Below are 18746 nucleotides of genomic sequence, written 5' to 3'. Positions count from 1 at the left end.
ATACTTTTGGGATAGCATTGGAAATGTAATTGAGGAAAATACGTAATAAAAAAAATTATGATAAAAAACAAAAACAAAAACAAAAAACAAAAAACAAAACAAAACAACAACAACAAACCAAAAAAATCAAGGGCACTCAAAAAAAAAAAAAGAAAGAAAGAAAGAAAGAAAGAAAGAAAGAAAGAAAGAAAGAAAGAAACTTACAGACCACCAAATAGATTCTACCAGAAAAGAAAATCCTCCCACCACATAATAATTAAAACACTAAATGTACAGAACAAAAAAAGAATATTAAAAGTTGCAAGAGGAAAAGGCCAAGCAACAGGCAATCCTATCAGAATCACACTTAGCAACAGAGACTTTAAAAGCTAGAAGGGCCTGAGTAGATGTCTTGCAGATGCTTAGAAACCAATTGTCAACCCAAACTGCTATGCACAACAAAACTTTCAATCACCATAGATGGAGAAAACAAGATATTTCAGGACAAAATCAAATTTAAACAATATCTATGCACAAATCCACCCCTATAGAAGATATTAGAAGGAAAACTCCAATCTAAGAAGGCTAACTACACCCAAGAAAACACAGGAAATAAATACTCCCCTCACCACCACCAGCAAACCAAAGGAAGGGAAACACGCACACACACGCACACGCACACACACCCCTACCACCACCAACATCAAAATAACAGGAATTAATAATTGATGGTCATTAACATCTCTTATAATCAATGGACTCAATTCCCCAATAAAAAGACACAGACTAACAGACTGGGTGCGAAAAGAGGATCTATCATTCTGCTGCATACAAGAAACACACCTCAGCAACAAAGATAGATATTGCCTCAGCATAAAGGGATGGAAAAAGATTTTCCAAACAAACAAACCCAAGAAGCAAGGTGGAATAACCATTGTAATATCTAATAAAATAGACTTTAAACCAAAATTAATCAAAAGAGATGGAGGAAGGACACTTCACACTCATCAAAGGAAAAATCTACCAAGACGACGTCTCAATTCTGAACATCTATACTCCAAATACAATGGCACCCATATTCATGAAAGAAACATTACTAAAGCTTAAATCAGACATTACACCCCATGCATTAATAGCAGGAGACTTCAACACACCACTCTCACAGATGAACAAGTCATCAAGATGGAAACTAAACAGAGAAATAATGAAATAGGTTATGAATTAAATGGACCTAACAGAAATCTATAGAACATTTCACCTAAACACAAGAGTATACCTTCTTCTCAGCATCTCACAGAACCTTCTCCAAAACTGACAATATAATTGGTCACAAAGCAAGTATCAACAAGGTACAACAAAATTGAAATAAACCTCTGTATCTTACCAGGCTAGCACAGATTAAGGCTGGACTTCTACCACAACAGAAACAATAGAAAGCCTGCAATCCCATGGAAACTGGAAAACTCCCTATTCAATGACCACTCGGTCAAATACATAAAGAAACAGTCTTTCTTTTTAGAAGTCAATGAAAATGAATGCACAACATACTGAGACTTATGGGACACAAGGAAAGCAGTGCTAAGAGGACAGTTCATAGCACTAGTGGCCTTCATAAAGAAATTAGTATGATCTCACACTAGCAACTTAACAGCACACCTGAAAACTAAAAAGAAGCAAACACATCCAAGAGGAGTAGATGAAAGGAAATGATCAAACTCAGGGCTGAAATCAATAAATTAGAAACAAACACAAAACAAAGAATCAGCAAAACCAAGAGCTATTTTTTTTTTTTTTGAGAATATCAACAAGATAGACAAACCCTTAGCCAAACTAACTAAAGGCAGAGGGACAATTTCCTCTCCAAATCAAAATCAGAGAATTCTTAACAGAAGGATCTTGATTGGCCAAGAAGCACTTACAGAAATGTTCAACATCCTTGGTCATCTGGACAATGCAAGTCAAAAGGACTCCGAGATTCCATCTTATACTTGTCAGAATGGGTAAGATCAAAAACTCAAGTGATAGCACATGCTGTCAAGGATGTGGAGAAAGGGGAACACTCCTCTATTGCTGGAGGGATTGTACAACCACTTTGAAAATTAACTTGGTGGTTTCTCAAAAAATTGGGAATAGTTCTACCCTGAGACCCAGCTATACCAATCCTGGGCATATACACCGCCCCGCCCCCCCCCAAAAGGCCTAACTATACTACAGGGACACTTGCTCAACTATGTTAATAGCTTTATTAATACCCAGAAACTAGAAACAACCTAGCTGTCCCTCAACTAAAGAATGGATACAGAAAATGTGGTACATATACACAATGGAATACTATCCAGCTATTCAAAACAAAGACATCATGAATTTTGCAGGCAAATGGGTAGAACTAGAAAATTTTATCCAGAATGAGGTAACCCAGTCCCAGAAAGACACACATGGTATGTATCTACTTTAAGATATTAGCCATAAATTGCAGAACAACCCTTCTACCTTTGGCTACAGACCCAAAGTAACCAAGTAACAAGGAAGGCCCAAGGGAGGATGCTTGAGTTTCATTCAGAAGGGGAAGTAAGATAGGTATCAGAGGTGGAGAGAGGGAGGGAACTGGGTGGTGATGAGCAGGGGATGGGGATGGTGATCAGGTGTTGGGAGGCAGAAGAGACAACAGAAATCAGATACGAGCATCTCTGGGACTAACCAGAGACCTGGGATGAGGGAAGCTCCTGGGAGTCTATGCGGGGGGGTGGGGGGGTGGGGGGGATGACCCTAGTTGAGACTCCTAGCAGCTGGGGATATGGAGACTGAACTGGCCACCTCCTGTAGTCAGGCAGGACTTCCATTTGAGGGAGGCGAACATCAAGCCATCCACAAAACCTTAGCCCTCAAATTGGTGCTGCTTACAATATGCTCAGGGATAAGGGTGGAGTAAGATTGAGGGAATGGCCACCCAATGACTGGCCCAATGTGAGACCCATCCCATGAGAGAGAACCGACCCCTACTGCTAATAATCCTACTCTGCTATGCTTGCAGACAGGAACTTAGCATTACTATCTCCTGAGGGGTTTCACCAAGCAGCTGATGGAAATAGATGCAGAGATCCATAGCCGAATATCAGGCAGAGTTCAGTCTTGTGGAAGAGTGGGGGGATTGAACTGAGGGACCTGGAGGGGTCAAGGACAGCACTGGACCCATGGGGGCGCAGAGAAACTGAACAACTAGCCAAAGAGCATGCAGGGGCTAGATTTAGGCCTCCTGACATAGGTAGCAGATGTACATCTTGGTCTTCATGCAGATCCTCTAACAATTGGAGCTGGGGGAGTGGCTGCCCCCGACTCTAAAGCCCACCATTGGATCCCCTTCTCCTACCCGGACTGCATGCTGTTGTGCCTCAGTGGGAGAGGATTTGCCTAGTCCTACTGTAACTTGTTCTAGCATGGTGGCACCTAAAAGGGGGCTTCCCCTTCTCTGAAGAGAAGGGGTGGGGGTTACTGGGGGGACGGGCTTGTGAGGGTGGGAGTAGGGGGAGAGGAGGGAGGGGAGCTTGCGATTAGAATGGAAAGTGAATAAATTAATGACAAAATAAAGCTGCTAGATAAAAACCAAAACCAAAATCAAAACCCAACTGCAGGCACTATAGAAAACAAGACTCTGAGAAAAAGAGAGGAGGGAGAAGAGAAAGAGAAAGAGACAGAGAGAAAGAGAGAGAGAGTAAACAAAATGTTCAATTCTACTGCATCAGAGTTCAGCTAACCAAGATGATGCATTATTGGATAACTAACTTGTTCCCTCATCAGTAAGACTTTCATATGTAATGTTCTAATAGTAAAAAGAAAACAAGTTTTGGTCCCTTTTTGAGTTTCCTTCCCCCACGTTCATTTAGCCTCTCTGGCTGTAAATGTGGCTGGAGAAGAATGTGTCCTTGGGAGGCAGGCTGCAGATCCTGGCTGCAGGAAACAAAGTGTTACTCAAGTTGGGCAAAAGAAATACAATTCTTTAAAGACCATCAGTGGAGCCAGTCCTGAAACAACAATGGTATTCTTGGTCCTCTGCAGCAATATCCCTCATCTTCTGGTTCATCCTCCTGGATTGTGGAGGGCAAAGGAAACCACGCAGCAGCTGTAAACGCTCAGTGCTGTGGATCAAAGGATCAAGGGCATTCAGACATTCAAACAGAAGACGAATTTCATGATTGTTTGCATTTCAAATGGCACAGTGTATGATTTTCAATCAATCCCTCATACAAACAATTCCCAAAGTAGGTTTTCCCACATCTTTGTCTCATATTTAAGTCTGAAGGAAGTTTAATATACTCTTTTTAACGAATCACGGAGAATAAAATCTGGAGACAATAGTTAATGACCATTTTGAACTTTAGGCACATTCTGCATATGTAAGCTAATTATCATCCTTTAAACAAATGCAGGAGTGAGAATTCAAGTTGTGAAGTAAAGCCAAGTTCAGGCGCTGAAATTCACAAGTCACCATGCATCTCCGTTTTCTCTCTGCAGAGCATTGCTGGCCAGTTTTAAAGTCTCCCTTCAGTACCTACTTTCCCAAGCTTGTGTCCTTCAAGGCTTTTCTTGTGGATACAGATTTGAAGTGTTTTAGTTGCTGCTGGTTGTACTTGAAAAGTTTAAATGATGAAGTGTGGGGCCATAGTAAAAATCACCATGAAGAAGGCAACAGTACCAATTTTCCCCTTCAGCAGGAAGGACATTATCCAGCAAGGCTGCGTGCAGGCAGAGTCTCACGTCTGCTGAGTCTGTGGCAGTTTCTCGAGTAGCTGCTCATCTCTCTGCAGATGCCAGTGTCCTACTCAGCTGCAGGAGCATCTGCTTCTGCTACCCCAGAGGGAAAGGCTTAATCGCTTGTCTGCTTAGAACTCTTCCTCAGTTGGAGCAGCTGCCTCTCTTCCAGTGCTGTCCGTCTTCACAAGGGAAAAGCAGAAGATCAAGGTTGGGTGGGGCCCAGTGTCCAGAGCTCAGCTCGTGGGAAAGTTGAGGAGAGACAATGCTGCCAGGTAAATCATAACTATGTATTTTAAGAAAGCCAAAATGAACATATTTTCTGAAGTGCCCCCTGCACCAGCAGTTGCAGTTACAGAGGGAAGAAAATGTCATTCATTTTTTGCAAAGGCACAGTTCAGCAACTGTCTCACACAGACACCCCATGCAAATCTCTCTAGGATACACAACTCTAGTAGTAAGTACGTTTCTCCAGAAGGTTTAAGGTAACCTGAAAGAGATGCAATCAGAGACAGCTCATGTCTGCCCAGACCATGTCCCCTGCAGGCTGATGCAGTCTAGAACCACTCCTGTTCACAGGCTCGCAGAAGCCTGTATTGTAAACATTTTACACGGAGCTTCAACTGGAGCAAGAAATCCTGCACGTAAACATCCTGCAATACATTATAAATTTTAACAGAAATTGGTGGAAAGGATGTTATTTAAAATATTTCTGTAACTTTTATTGAATTTTGAGCTTCAAAGACTTCAGTATTGAGAACTTTTGTTACAATCTGGTTTTACGGAGATAATTATCTTAGGAATCCTGACGGTGGATTTAACGATCTTTTTGCAGAAAACACTAGTTTTGATTTGGTTATTTGGTCAACAAATGTTTTAATAACTGTTGCATACAACTGTACATTTCCACGTTAATTTGCTTTTTTTGAAGCACTGAATCTCATGCAGCTGCCAATGCTTTTATTTGTATCGAATGCTTTTATGTACAGCAAATATACTATTTATTTAGGTTTTTTTTTTCATAAATTTATGTTTGGCTCTCTGAGAGTTCATTGAATGAAGAATTGTGTGTAGATAAATGCTCTAATGAAAATGAAGTAAATGTTTAAGACCTGACTGGTAACTGCCTGGTGTAACAGCAAGTTGAATTCTCAAAGCCAACATTACTCCCACTGCTTGACACATGTGCTCTGTTAGAACAGTCTGAGACCATTAAGTATGTATGTAATCCCTTTAGTCCTCAGTGAATACTGGCTAACAACGTGGTGAGAACTGTAAAAAAGAAGGTATAGTGGATACATTTTTCAGTTCATAAGTCATTTACCTGAAAAACCATGCATGCATGCATACATACATACACACATATGTATAAATCAATGATGCTGGCTTCCTTTATGCTACTGGTGCTAGTCCTATAACGCATGAGGATACCTGTATTGAGAGCATGCTTAACAGTAACCTCATGTCTTATTACACATTAAGAGTTCCATCCATATTCTCAAAAATAGTTGTGGCTACAAACACGTATGTTTTGGGTGAAATTGTGAGGCTGCTCTTTTCCAGACTTACAGCTATCACCAAACGGAGCTCCAAACCTGAAAGGTTTTTGGCAAGATCTGCAAACTACATTTTTATGCATATTGTCTTCTGACTACCGAGCTTTCTACAAAGCTATAATAGATTCTTATCAAACTGTGCTGGAAATAAAACTCCTAGAGTGTAATAGTAATCCCACTTTTGACGCAAAGAGGTTTTGTTTTGTTTTGATTTTAAGTATACATTAAACCATGGAACACACACTTGCTGATGCAGATGCTCTAGGGCCAGGTGTCACATGCTTGCCTCCCTCTTTCCCTTCAAAGTTCCACTGTGTGCCACCTCATTCATGATTAGTAACATTGTTAGCTGTGACCTATCTGTGAAACGATTACCCTGACCTGCCATGATGCTTCTACCATTAACAACCATCATGAAGTTGAAATCATAAACTCCAGATCAGTTCTTGCCTACCTGACCTCCACCCGGCTTGAACTCAAGGGCCTGTCCGTTGCTTTCTGCCTACCCTTCAGTCTCCAGGCACCCAGATACTTTAGGATTAAAAAAAACCAAAAAAAAAAAAAAAAAAAAAAAACCAAATCACCAGGCAAGCTTCCTGGGGAAAGCTTTGCCTCGTCCTGCCTGGTAACTGAGGCTTGTAATACTTTCTCTAGTCTGTATGAACGTGCTGCACCACCAGACTGAGATACCCCATTTGGATGAAGGCCATAACTAACAATGTGGTAGCAGGGTTTAGCACATTACTTCTGGGGAGGGTTATGTGTTTCCACTGCTTTCCAAGGATAGATTCTGAATCCAATTAGGAGTTGTCTTCTCCTTCTCAGCGTAAGGAACCGACTTTACAACCTTGTAGGTAGATGTTTATGGTGAACTGAGGAGACCGTCTGCACAGTTCACCATCAAGATGAAAGCACGGTATGGATTATCTGAACAAATGCCTCTACTTTTGACATCGTGTATAATTTTACTTGAAACAAAATACTAAAACCTTATTCCTTAAAGGCTATCTACTTGGTAATATTTGGAGGCAAGGTTGTTCTCTGACCACAGAGAACCAGACATTCAACCATTAAATCCTTTGCGTATCTTTTGCCTCTACTGATCCCTGACCTGTATTTAGGGTATAATGCCCGATTTACTTCTGTGCACAGATGTTCACATTACAGTCTGACTTCTCATTCAGGAAACATTGTTCTGTCTTCATACAAACAATTTCCTTTACTTTTCCAGTAAGTATTGAAGTAAAGGATAGAAATAAGAGGGTAGAAACTGTAAATCAAAAGCTGTATTTTATAAATTAAATATGAAGACGTGCCAAATTAAGGGGCATTAATATACATCTTTATGGTGACTTTTCCATTACACAAACAGCTCAAGTACTTTTACAAAAACATTAAGTGATAAATTCACTTGCGAATAAATGTAACAATGTGCATGTGCACACACATATATACACACACGGGTGCCAAGTTTACAAATGTGTCAGGTATCTGATGGCCATTACTGAATTAAGGATAGTAATTACCAAGTCATCCCAGGTTTCAATTATATTTATACATAAATTGTGCATTTATAAAAACCTTACAAATAACTCTATTTTCCAGGAAGACATAGTAACAATTTAACACACGTGGTAAGAAAACATTTTAAATCCTTAAAATCACAATTAGATAAACAATTCAATATGGCTACCATGGATAAAGAATTCTATGTATAAAGATTTCTCCATCTTTACATCTGAAACAATAACATGTCCTTCCAATCATTTGCCTAACATATAATTTATATATTGTTAATTGTCTTAATGCAAAGAAAGTAAATATTTTTGAAGTTTGATCTAAATCCACACACAGACATCAGTCAGTACTTTATGTCAAGAAAATCTCTGTAAGTTTTGCAAAAAATTTAGATCTTTACTCAAATCATGCAAGATGGACAGGTTATTTGAAGTGCTGTTTTCAAATAAATGGTTAATTACATTTAAGCAACAAAGTCACAAAGACACACAGGAACTTAGTTTACAGCATACTATGTAGACTGTAGACTCCTGTAAAGGACCCAAGCCTCACCCTCAGGTGATACACTGGGACCAATTGTCACAAAAGAAAGTGAAATGTAATAACTGGGAACAAGTATTTATATTGTTTTTCAAGGAATAGTAACACTTACCTTTGCCAAAGTAACATCCCATCTTGCTTTAGAATTGAAACACTAAGTATTTGAGAAGCAGATCATAAGACTCCAGTGACTGGGACAGTCAAAGTGAAGCAAAGGTTTAGCCTAATCAGACCCAGTAAATGCATACATTGAAAACACTCAGTCCCACGTTAAATGCTATAACATTTACATATTTCATTTTAGTGCTGTATTTCATTTTAAAAATGTATACAGCAAAAAATATTCACATTTCAATTTAAACTCCATACAGAAGTGATTCTTTTACTCAAGAAACAAATTCTGTAAGTTACCAAGGGAAACTCAACAGAGGAAATTCCTCTGAGACTCAGTCAGATGGATATCTTTCTTCATAATAGAGTCTAGAGAAGTAATTGAAAGGCTCAGATGTGTGTTTATCATTAGGTCATCCAAACTGAATTACGGTTCATGGGTAAAGTTAACACTTTAGGGGATATCAATCCAACCTCTTATAAACAAATGTGTACAACAGGAATCTATAATTACTGTATGATTTCTGACTAGCTCAGTATGAAGTCCAATGCTGAGAAGCTAAATCTGGGCCTGGGAAACTACTCCTGCTTATATATTGTTCAATATATAGAATAGTGGTGTTCTCCTCTCTTGCCATCCCAAATAACTTGTATCAGATATCTCACCAATGAAAGAAAATGTCAAAAGGAAAAAAATGTTTACTATTTATCAACAGTGCTATATAAAATAACATGTAGAAGTGGGGTTTATAAGCAAAATTTATGCTGTCATCCCCCAACATATGCACACAGATATACACACATGTAGTATGCAGAATTGAGGTGGTATTAACACTCTTGGTTTTCCTGTATTTCTCAAGGCTTATTTCTCAGATGAGGGGAGATTGTTACAAATTGTTAAAGTCAGAAACATTGTTTTAAGCAAGCATGGGGTTTTGCTTCTCATATCAGAGAAATTTAAGAAGGAAAAACTACAAAAGACGAGTTGGCATTTGGTAAAACATGTGATAATGGTCTCATCACACCAATCTTCCCTCCATATACCACGTATTCATGGGCTTCTTGTCTTGGTTAATGTCTCAAGGAGAGGAGAGCTACAGCACACAAAACACAACAGGAAACAGCGTCAAGAGAACATTCAGATGTCGCATAGCTGTGATCTCTAATACTGCATATGATGAACAGTAATAATCAAGGAATGAAAATTGAAAATTCTTTCCTCCAGAAAACTACCACCAGCACTACACACTGGGCAGAGGCAAACGTTGCAAAGCCGAGAGGGAAAAGATGCTCAACCCTTGCATCTCATCTCCTGGGATGGAAGGCAGGCATGGAGAAATCGGGCCACAAGCTAACCCGGGTATGGAGTACTGAGAACTGTGCAGAGTCCCTGCCGAGGACACAGCCCCAGATCAATGTGGGGAATGATGTAGGCAGCTGTGGAACTACTCACAGGCCAAGATGAGCTTACTTCCAAGCTGAAGACTGTTTACCTGAATGGTCCTTTCAAATGCAATGGAGTTCAGCTGCCTGACAGAATCATGAAAAGAGAAATGGAACAGATTTTCTCTATTTAATTTCTGTAGGGACAGGTGTGTCTGAGCACTTTCTTTGGCTGAAGGGGAACAGAATTTTTCTCTATTTAGTTTCTGAAGGGACAGGTGTGTCTGAGCACTTTCCTTGCCTGAAGGGAGCAGAATTGATTTGTTAATTCTTTCGAAAATGGAGAAATCTTAACCTCAGATTTTTAGCTGTAAAATTCCTGTTCACTGGTAATTGAACCCAAACTGGAATGTTTTTTTAAAAAGCGATAATTTGTCCATCAAATTATCAAAGCCTTTTTTTTTTTTACACTGGGCATCTTCGCAGTAAGAAAGTCAGGTGGTTAAGAACCATTCAGGACTTAGACTGACACGAACTTTCAAACATCGGTGCGTTAGGGAGGGCAGGGAGGGGTAATCGGATGCATGCTCACACCTGCTGCCCATTGTCACATTTTATGAGTGATTTCATTATTATGGGCCTTAGTATGCAGAAAACTAACCTCTGGCAAGCAGCATATACATCAAGAGGACACGAATGGGTCAACAGCCGTAGAATGCATGACAATGTTGGATTTTCTTACCAGAAAAACAATAAATGTTAAATAATTAAGATCTACATAAAATCAATATAGTTATAATGTTTACCCTTCAGGTAACAAAAGTTATCTGGCTATAAAAATTAAGCATTCTTTTATTTTCCTGTTTGAGAACGTAGTTTTGTCTTAAAAATAATTTTTCAGTTTTTCAAGAATTTAAAAATTGGAAACAGGTATTTTTTTTTAAACTGAGTTCCAAAAAAGAAAGGAAAACAAAAACAAAACCATTTTACTTTAAAAAAAACAAAACCAGAAGCAGCACATGATGCTACTCTATCAACCACTGTTAAAAGGCCATTTGTGCCATTTATAGTCTAAGATTCCCAAGTAAAATTAGGCGCATGACTTCTGCGTGTGGTAGGAATCCTTTGCTTCCCTTCTCAGAAGATGAATGACAGGGACGAAGGCCAGGCGAGATGGAGAGCACATGAGGAGAGGAAGCGCTGGGAGACCGAGCCCACCGAACACAGTTCAACTCTGTACAGTCAGAGAGAAGGAAGTGGCCACTAGTGACTCGGGGGAATGGACTTCCTGTGTGAACCACCTGTGCCAGGTTCCTGTAGCTGGCTAGTACAAGGCTGCTCTCTGGTACAGTTGTAGGCTGACGCAGTGCTATAAACTGTGACTCATAGACTGTCCTCTAGATCTGCAGTGTAAAGCTAGTTCATCTCTTTTAATCCTCTATGCTCCCAGCATCCCTGGAATGCCCAGTTAACGTTTTCCATTTTCAGGAAGAATGAATCAATGTGGATTTGAGAGAAATCAATTGTCTAGAACCAACAGCAGGCAAACCGTGTCAACGTTTTCAGTTATGCTACAGTCCCACGGGAAAGGGAGAATGCTGGCCCGTAAGCCTGGGCAGTACCCTCCAGCAGGGCAGACATCAGTGGTTGTTTGTATCTCAGATCAGCCAGGGTAGCACAGCTGTCTTTTCAATTATAAAATAAACTCTCTATGCTTTTCCTATTGGGATTTGGTGTTTGGATATAGGATTAAACGGAATCCCAAAGATCTGGGAAGTGTCATGGAAGCAAGCAGGGTGCTTTCATAAGGGAGATAATTAAACCTGTTTCTTTACTCCCTTCTGAACTGTCAGACACAAAATGGAGATCTAGCCAGCTGCAGTGAACACAAGTTACACAGATAACCTGCCTCCCAGTGCAAGCCCTCTGACCCCAGAACAGAGCAGACAGGGCATGTACACGGCCACCTGAGAGCAGGGACAACAGAACAGACAGGGTCCCATCAGTTCTGCTCCAGCAAGCAAGCTACTGGGTGGGTGAAACCAGAAAAGCTGCAGAATCCTCTAGTGTTCTCATTCTCTGCTCTCTGGGCTGAAAACCTGAGTCATGTCAGTGTGTCTGTCTGTTTTCAAGTGTCTGTAGAAATGATCATGGGAAATCTGAATAAACATACAACACCATTTCTCACTGTATCTTATTAAACATTTACTTCTAGATCCCTGGAAGAAGCTGTAAGTTCAAACAAGTGGTTTTGTTATCACTTTTGGATTTTATCGTGTTTAAGAGAGAATGTGTGCTAAAAGTATGATAACCCATGTCACTTTATTGCTACAGTTTAAGTCATTTGAGTTAGCTAATGAGTTCTGCATCATCTAAGACACACAAATCAAGAAAGAACTCAATTTAAAGCAGTTATTGCAGAAGTGTACTGTATGAAGCCCTGGCTGAGCTTCTGTTGAAGTGTTTTCCTTATAGACAAAGCACCACACGACTCTGCACAGAAGGTAACTGAATGCCTGGTTGGACATGAGGATGAAGACACTGTCTCTACTTGGTACAATCTGGGGCTCACAGGCAACTTGTTTCAGACACAGTGAATGAAAGCTCTCAAATAAGCAATTTTATTCCTATCCATGATTGCAGACATTTACAAAACCATAACATCTGAGTTCACCTTAAAAAATAACTTATATAAAGCAGTGATGTACACAGCACAAAATAGTTGGGGAAGGGCAGGAGCAACCTTTAATAATTAAAATGTAAACGTGAAAAAAAGGATGGCATAAAAGTCCCTACTTACTTCTACTTAAGATGTCATGTGATAATATCTTACAATGTCCTGTGGGTCAATGCACGTATGCGTATATGTGCATACAGATCTGCATATACGATGCATTCTTTTCCCACACATACACACAGATAATCATCGCAGTTCAGTTGGGGGCAATGCTAATGTGCCGCTCCGTACAGTTGCTTGAATCACATTTGGACCCGCTTTCTTCTCAAAATAGGGGAGAGAGCAGGAACTAAAAGGTGGTCTGGTTGTCTGAGATTCCTTTGTCTAACTGTACACGACGAGTAGTTTTCTTCCATAGTAGTTCTGTGATGGGCTGACTCACGATGGTTTTCATGAGAGACGCGGCAACGGATCACACACTCATGGTCATGCTGGGGGAGTACTACAGGGACAGAGAGTCCAGTGTTAGCAGGGACGTCAGCATGGTTCTCCTGATACAGAGGCAAGTGGTGGATGCTAGGTTCTATGAACAATTAAGCACACACCTTTAACTTCAGGAAAATAAGGAACTGTAACAAGCCAGTTTATATGGCTTTACTTATTTTAAAATTTGAAATTATTTCCTCTACAAAGCCTGATTCTTTCCAGGACCTAGATGATTATCCAGTCCTCAGACTCTCCTTCCAAGCCAGATGAGGGTTCTGAAGACAGTTGTAACAATCTGGACAACTTTAGTTCAAGGATGGATCACAGTGAAGAGTGTGAGGCCTAGCTTTTGCTATATATAGCCCAGTGAGTGGGGGACTTCCCTGAACTCTCCTTCAGTTTTCTCCCCTATGACAGCCTTTCTGACGATATCAAGCACTTTGGGGAGTATTCAATATAAAATCCTTCAACTGTATACTTGATTCGACACACAGAAAGTGCTCAGTGAACAGTTATGTAAGGAGCCATGAGCAACTGTCAGCTCTGCTGACTCTGAGAACACCAGATGCTCCAATGTGTTAACACTGAAGCCTCATACACACACAGACATGCACTCACATGCACACGTGGGAACACACACATACTCACACACACACACACACTCACACACATACGGCCAGGACTCCAGCATCAATGCAGTATACAAAACTGAGCATAAAAGTATGATGAGATTGACAAGTGACTTGGCTGAGGCCACCACTGAGCACAGCACAGCTCTTGACCATCTCAACAGAGACTGCACCTCTCAGGATGAGACATGGGTAAAGTCCAAAGGATAGGCTCCACACTGAAGAATCCAATAAGAGACCTGTGGCTATAAAGTTGGTAGAAAGGAGAATGTGGAGGAATCCCAGCAAGCTGGGCTGGACTATATACAGCACGGCAGGATGTTCAAGTGAACGGCAGTGGGAAGAGCTCCCCAGGTGGGTGAGCAACATGTGCAGGGCTCAGCTGGCAGTCCTCTAGAGTAAATGTAGAGAGCCACAGGAGGAGGTGAGGCTTGGGAAGGGTGGCTGGGCCACAGGGGTGCTGTTCAGTCTTTAACACTGGCTACATCAAGGAGAATTTATTTAGCCTTGAGTTCTGTTTTAGTAGAAGGAAGAAGCTAAGTTAGTTAAGTAGCTTAACTGACTCCTATGTTGGATAGTAGGGAACACTGAGCAATAAGAACGGGCAGAGGGAAATGATGTAATTGCATTATAATCTCAGTGAAAAAAAAGTGCATTCAACTCAGAAAAAAAGGGGGGCAGGATGAAAAAAAGCAAGTCAAAACAAAACCACTGCCCCCACTGTATATAAGGAATTCCCTGTGCTGAAATGTGCACACCCAACTCCATGGAAACGTGACACACAAGGTTTCACATCACCAGTGACTTCAGCCTGGGACTAAATATCAGTCACACGGTATACATATACATGGATCCATATATTTATATAGTTACATATAAAGTATAGAACACAGTGATATTCAGAGACAAGGACAAGCAATAAGGAAAGATGAGGGTGCACCTCTACAGCAAAATGGGCACAGAGAAGTTTAAGGCTTGCTTCCCACAGTCCTGTAGCTGATGTAAAGAGCAGTACTATCTTCATGTGGTCCAGCAGAACCTGTGCTGATGGACATTCTAATCCGTCCTGGCCGCATCACAGGTCCCACTCACATGTGGCTTCTAAGCTTTTGAAATGTAGCTACCGAAAAGTTCAGAAGTAAAAATTCCCATGTGTTTAGCATGAATAGGTCACCTGCATTGTTTCAAAATAAAGGCTTTGCAGAGTGGTGCTGTGTCAATGACTGAAACCTGGAGGTAGGATGGCTCCCTGCAGGGGAGGGGATGCGGGGGTGGGGGTGGGGGTGGGGAATGCTTCCGGAAATCTTTGGGTAAAACTCCAGACAACCTTCCACTGAATATGTAGCCTGGGCAATCTGGATTTTGGGTGTTCTACAGTCCTTTCTTCCTAAGTATCATTGCAGCCCACTCATGTATCACATGACATTAGAGAACGTTATAGATATTTTTCATTCTAATATATGTCATCTAATGATGCTGATGTTCACATGCTCTGTGGTCAAGTGTTTATTAGCTGCTATAAGCCCTTTACAGGAGTCCTTGTTAAAATGTGGTATGTAAAATGTCTTGAGAAATCTTACAGAAAAGAAAAACACTGTGGATATATCAGGAAGTTAGAAGAAGTCACTTTGCCCATAAAAGAAACTGAGAGAAAGCTATTAGGTGTCGAGAAAGCGAGGGTCAGGCATCAGCTCCAGGAAATCAAACTCAGAGCTCACTAGAACCTAGTAAGGAGTAACCGCTGAGTAGCACACACAACTGCGGAGCGACAGGATGCACTCCTGCCCGGGCATCCCCAGGAATGTGTCACAAGTTCCTGTAAGGCTATGGACTGCTCACTGCCAGTTTCCATTACTGAGACAGTTTTAAGAAAACGCCTCTAAAAGGAATTATAAAATTCTAGGAAAGCTCCCAAGTACAAGCAGAAGCAACATTCCCATGGATCCCTTCTTCAGGGCACTGAGGATGTGGCTCACATTTCCCAGAAAGAAAGGAGATGTGAGTGCTGAACTGGCCACCAGGTGAGTGTGAGAGACACTCTTCCTGGTGTATGGTGTGGACTCACGTCAGTGTCTGTGCTGTGCTGTTGCATCGATACACAATGACACACTGTAAACTTTATACCACAATGCTGTGATGTCAGGTCTTACTGTCGGCAACTATTCAGCCAGCCTGGCTCTCCTAGGAGGGTAAAATGGCCCTGTAGATATTGACAGCACTCTCGTTTGGTTTAATGGGGAAAAAGTAGAACCAAAGATGTTATTTTAAATATATACCTATTTTGTCTGTTTTTTAAAGTATACTTTGAGATAGCAGGTCCTAGTATGAACTTGTAGAGTCTTTTCCTTCTATCACCTAGCTAATATTCTACAGTGTCCGTTAAACATAGTCACTAAGTCTGCTTGAAGGATACTTTAGATCACAACACTTTCTAAGTCTCAGTTTCTATAAATATTCTGTTTTCTTAATGAGAAATAAGGAGTAGTTATGTTCCTCTGAATATAACATGAAATAACTTAATGCTTATGTGACCACTTAAAGTTGGGCTTCCATGGTTTCCCAACAATAGCAGCAATGGATAGGACAGGCAAGGTGGCATGCCACTATTGCAACTGTGGTACTAATAGCACATCTGCTGATCTGGTTATAGACTAAGGCCATAGGAAAGCATTCTTCCAAATCAATCCAACTGCTTTCTTTTGTTTGAGCTATTTCTGTATCTGCACCACCTAAAATAAGTATTTACAGCATGTGAACACTAGGGGGCAGCTTTGATTCTTGACAGGAGTCTTGTTTTGTTCTTTTTTTTTTTTTTTTTTTTTTGGTTTTTCGAGACAGGGTGTTCTTTTGGCCCTGTCAATTATGTTCGCAGTGCTAGCTTTGTGGATTTTGGCATGTTGGTCTTGATGTAATTAAGTCAAGTAGCATGTCGAGAGAGAATGGGTTACTATCTAGTATACAGCAAGCACTGAACAGTTGTTTCCTCTTTCTCTGGCCTTTGGTTTAACCTCTAGGGAGAGAATGGCAGCCTCCAAGGGCAGACTGCTAAGCACACAAGCGTCCAGTTCTGTGCCTTAAACTCCAGACTCTGGACTATCAAGCTGGTATTTTTGAGTTCACTAAATAGTTCCTCATTTTCTCAGTTACAGTACAAATAAAGTCACTGGAGATAGCTCATTCTACCTTGTCCTTAAACCCGTGCTTGTAAGCACAGAATCTTTTTCTCTATTGTCCTCTCTCCGTTCACTGCTTTAAAATAAATAAACAAAAAAGTGTGGTGGCATTTATATACAGGCAACACGAAGTGTACTCAATGGACTCCACAACAGAACACATGGAACTGGCAGGGAGAAGTGGGGGAGGGGGACAGGAAAGATTTGGAGGGGAAGGATTGAAGGGACAGATGTGAGCAAACATATTGTATGACATCCTTATACAATAAAAACTGTGGTAATATAAAGCAAGCCCCAGATAACAAAGACACCAGCTGCAGTAGGTGAACTCTCCTTACTGGACAGACCAGAGGATCAAGTAGTCATTAGGACTGAGCACTTCTTTCTAGACTGCCACACCCACTGTGCTCAGTCTCTAACCATCAACTAGGAAGGGGACGCAGTGTCTCTGGCTGCTATCAGCTCTTTTCCCTTTTGTGAACTCTCCTTCTGGGGCAAGAGAGGGAAGGAGGAGCTTCAGAGAGCCTGGTTTTCAACTCCACCCTGTAGTTTTACTTGGCACTGAAGCTCCTCTGAGTTCAGGGCAGCCAGGCTAGGCCAGGCTGATTTTGACAGACTTCCAACAACTTATGAGACGGTTCTAAACATACGCCAGCTATCTTTTATCACATATGTATGTGAAATACATTTTTATGTTAATGACTATAGAATAAAAACCACTCAACTCAACGTTCAAGGGGCCCATCATGACCAGCATTTGAACAGATTCTGTCAGAGTGAGACACTCAGTGCTGGCTTTTTGTGTCTTTTATGTCACTTAACACACTGTCCTCTGGTTTGGTCAGAGTTGTTCAACAGAGTGGCATTCTATTACATAAGGCTCTATTTTTAATCCACAGTTTATTTCACCCCTTTGCTGTCAACAGTGTATTACAGAATGCATACATGTTAGTCCAACAGATGATCTGCCCCTGTGAACATCTGTTAGCAGAACTGTACTCCTGACTGACATACATGCTATGCTCTTCACTCTGGACTGCTTTGCTTCTTAATCTAAAACTGCATACAGCACAGTAAGTGAGCTGAATTGACTTGCATACACTTCATTAAATTACATTATGTTACTGCGGGAAGAATTAAACAAAAGGAGATAAATGTGTTTTATTAGATAAAGTGAACATTAAAAATGACTGGTTTGTCCTCGTTTCAGAGAAAATAGAGACCATGGTCCTAAAATAATGCCTCTTGTAATCTCACATGTGGCTGAAACTGTAAGCTGTCTCCTGATTTTTCCTGCTTACTCACTGATGGCTAGGCTATCTCATGTAATTTTATCTACCTTCTTTGTCCTACTAATCATATAAAGCAGAAAAAAAAAACTTTTTATAGCCTACATTCAGGGGCAGCCTCATTTCTAGTGGAGACTATACGTTGAGACCAAGAAGCAAAGGAATCCACAGAACATCAAACTCTGGACTCCATGTTGGGCATCACTCTGCACTAAAGTCGACTGCTGTTAGCCATTGATGTCAACCTCCAGACCTGGCAGCTCTGGCAAAGGCTGAGTCAGACAGCATGGTGGCAAGCATGTGTACCTTTTGTCCTGACAGATCCATGGGTCATGCACTGATAAAGCTCACTTGGGCTCTGCAACATTTGTTTTATAATCCAGCTCAGTGGTCCCAGCACAGAGCAGCCCCCGAAACTCCTAACTAGCCCTTTTCATCACCCTGCCCCAGCCTGACTCCCAAAAATTCTGAGTTCATTGGGTTTGGAAGGAGCTCTAGGAAACTTAAAAGAAATCCTTGAATGTTTCTGGAGTGAAGTAAGAGTTAAATGTTACTGCATTACGTAGTAACTCTTTGTGAGGGGCAGCATCTTGCCTCTGTAGTCCTCCTAGTGTCTATATACTGCCCTGGCACATATAAATGGTTATAAGCTGTTTGCC

At 40.9% G+C, this 18746-nt stretch overlaps 1 protein-coding gene across 10 annotated transcripts in view; it reads right to left on the bottom strand.

The window, feature by feature from the left end:
* Positions 1–10799: 10799 nt before the first annotated feature.
* Positions 10800–18746, bottom strand: part of Ssbp2 (single stranded DNA binding protein 2) — a 240715-nt gene continuing 232768 nt past the window's right edge. For 4 of the 10 annotated variants that reach the window (XM_029468156.1, XM_029468160.1, XM_021180034.1 and 1 more), the window contains one exon: positions 12432–13012. In XM_029468156.1, coding sequence (XP_029324016.1) covers positions 12983–13012 — 30 coding nt within the window. In that variant the 3' untranslated portion in view covers positions 12432–12982. Of the gene's footprint in view, positions 13013–18746 lie in introns of all 10 variants that reach the window. The other 6 variants (XM_029468157.1, XM_029468159.1, XM_029468158.1 and 3 more) reach the window with 3 other exon arrangements.

The sequence above is a fragment of the Mus caroli genome, chromosome 13, assembly GCF_900094665.2.
Source record: "Mus caroli chromosome 13, CAROLI_EIJ_v1.1, whole genome shotgun sequence".
NCBI lineage: Eukaryota > Metazoa > Chordata > Mammalia > Rodentia > Muridae > Mus > Mus caroli.
The sequence above is the reverse complement of the archived record's forward strand: the minus strand, read 5'-3'. Positions and strand labels throughout refer to the sequence as shown.